This window comes from Ammodytes marinus, assembly GCF_949987685.1.
Source record: "Ammodytes marinus genome assembly, contig: scaffold_38, whole genome shotgun sequence".
In the NCBI taxonomy this organism is placed as follows: Eukaryota; Metazoa; Chordata; class Actinopteri; order Uranoscopiformes; family Ammodytidae; genus Ammodytes; species Ammodytes marinus.
The window spans coordinates 325,441-327,500 of NW_027648080.1; the positions used below are offsets into that span (position 1 = coordinate 325,441).

The 2,060-nt window shown below is 42.1% G+C and overlaps 1 protein-coding gene across 1 annotated transcript in view; it reads right to left on the reverse strand.

The window, feature by feature from the left end:
- Nucleotides 1-1,071: 1,071 nt before the first annotated feature.
- LOC307271079 (D(5)-like dopamine receptor) overlaps nt 1,072-2,060 on the reverse strand; it is a gene marked incomplete at its 3' end in the record, with an annotated part of 2,625 nt that continues 1,636 nt past the window's right edge. Inside the window, exon 3 of the mRNA XM_080054953.1 lies at nt 1,072-2,017. Within this exon, the coding sequence (XP_079911079.1) occupies nt 1,072-2,017 (946 nt within the window). The remainder of the gene's footprint in view (nt 2,018-2,060) is intronic.

The window sequence follows — 2,060 nt, forward strand, 5'->3', positions numbered from 1 at the left end:
GTTCGAAACCTGACTGAGGGGAGGAGACAGAAGTTACGAGAGACGGAGAGAGAGAGAGAGAGAGAGAGAGAGAGAAACAAACTGTAGTAGGCTATACAGCTGTTTATAAACAGGCATAAAAGTGTCATAAAATTATGCGATTAATTTAGATGAATTAATCAGAGCCTGTAATTAATTAGATAAATGTTTTTAATCGCTTGACAGCCCTAATTTTAATGCAAGTCTGTCTTCTTGTATCACACTCACAATCTCTACAATCAACAGTTAGGAAAATGTGAAATGGTTGAAATTAGAATTAAAGATATTAGTAACAATATTCTATCAACAGTAATGCATGTTGCTCTGGAAAAAATTAAAGAGACCACTTCAAATGTTCAGTGTCTCTCGTTTCACTATTTATAGGTACATTTTTGAGTAGAATGAATATTATGATTTTATACTATAAACTAGTGACACCATTTCTACCAAATTCACCCCAAAAAGATATTGTCATTTAGAGCATTTCCATTAAGTAATGTAGAGACGAAGATTGAAGAAAAATCCAGACTGGTCTCTTAAATTTTTTCTAGAGCGGTATGTACATTTTAATAAACCGATGTTCAGTTAAATGATTATACATTAAATTAGACACAACTCCATTCCTCATTTTGTTGATGTAGGACTCGGAATGTGCAGTTTTTGTACATAATAAAGATAGGTTTTCATCACCCAATGAATGAAAAGTTATCTCAACAACAGATCATTAGTTGGTTCAAATGTAGGCAATTTTCCTTCAAACCTAAGAGTCTCAGTTAAACACTCAGAAATCTAACACATAGAGTCGCCTTGAAAAGTTTTACTAACATTTGTAATTATTTTTTGGCATTTTCAAGCTTTATTTGATAGTACAGAGTTGAAATGGGGAGATAGAGAGAGAGAGAGAGAGAGAGGGGGGATGACTTGCAGTAAAGGTCCACGGGTCAGATTTGAACCCGTGACCACTGCAACGAAGGCCGGAGCCGATATGGTACACACTATCCACTACGCCACCGGAACACCCCAACATTTGTAATTTTTTTACAATTGTGGTGCTCACAGGTCCTGGATTTGTCCCGGAATAACATAACAGTCTGAGTTAAAGGGAATCATGTCCAGAGAAATCTCCGCCTCGCACTCATACCTCAAGATGGCGGGTAACAGTAAGTTGCTATTGTTACGGGACTCGTCCGAAATTACCGAAACCTTGTCAAAATGTTGCTCCTGCAGGATAAGTCTCTGTGGCCCTGGTCCCGGCATTGCGATGGCTTCCTTCTGCATCGTTGTGTCGTGGTGATAAGACACTAGTTCATTGCTAAAATCCACTGCTTCCACTGTGGAACTAGAGCAGTATTTATTACAGCCTAAGATGGTAGAAAAAGCCTTCCTAAAGTCCGCGTTGAAGGCGTAAATTACCGGATTTAGTGACGAATTGGCCCAACCGAACCACACAAAGATGCTGAAGGTAGTGTCGCTTACACACGGCGGCTCTCCGAGTTTGTCAAGGTCGCAAAAAGGAACCACGCAATTCAGCACGAAAAACGGCAGCCAACAGAACACAAACACGCCCATGATGATAGAAAGAGTCTTGAGTACTTTGGTCTCTCTCTTGAAGGACGTTTTCAGCGAGCTTTCGTCGTGTGTGGACGCCCTGTGGCAGTGACGGCGGCAGTGGTTTTGGTTTTGAGCCCTTTCCAGCGATGAAATGCGTCGGATTTGGGTTTGCGCGATGCGGAAAATGCGCGTGTACGTCCCCACCATGATAACCACGGGGATGTAGAAGCTGATGAGCGAAGACGAGATGGCGTAGGTTCGGTTGAGGCTTGCGTTGCAGTCTTCAGGGGCGTCTGAGGTGGAGTTTTGGGCGTGTGTGTCTGTGTGTGTGTCCGTGTGAGTGTCTGTGTGTGTGTCTGTGTGCGCTCGATGCCAGTTCAGCTGAACGGGAATGAAGGAGATCAGGATGGAGAGGGTCCAAGCTATGCCGATCATCAGGAACGCAAACCTGGGAAAATAAAATGAAACATTTGAAACTGGAAAAAAATGTA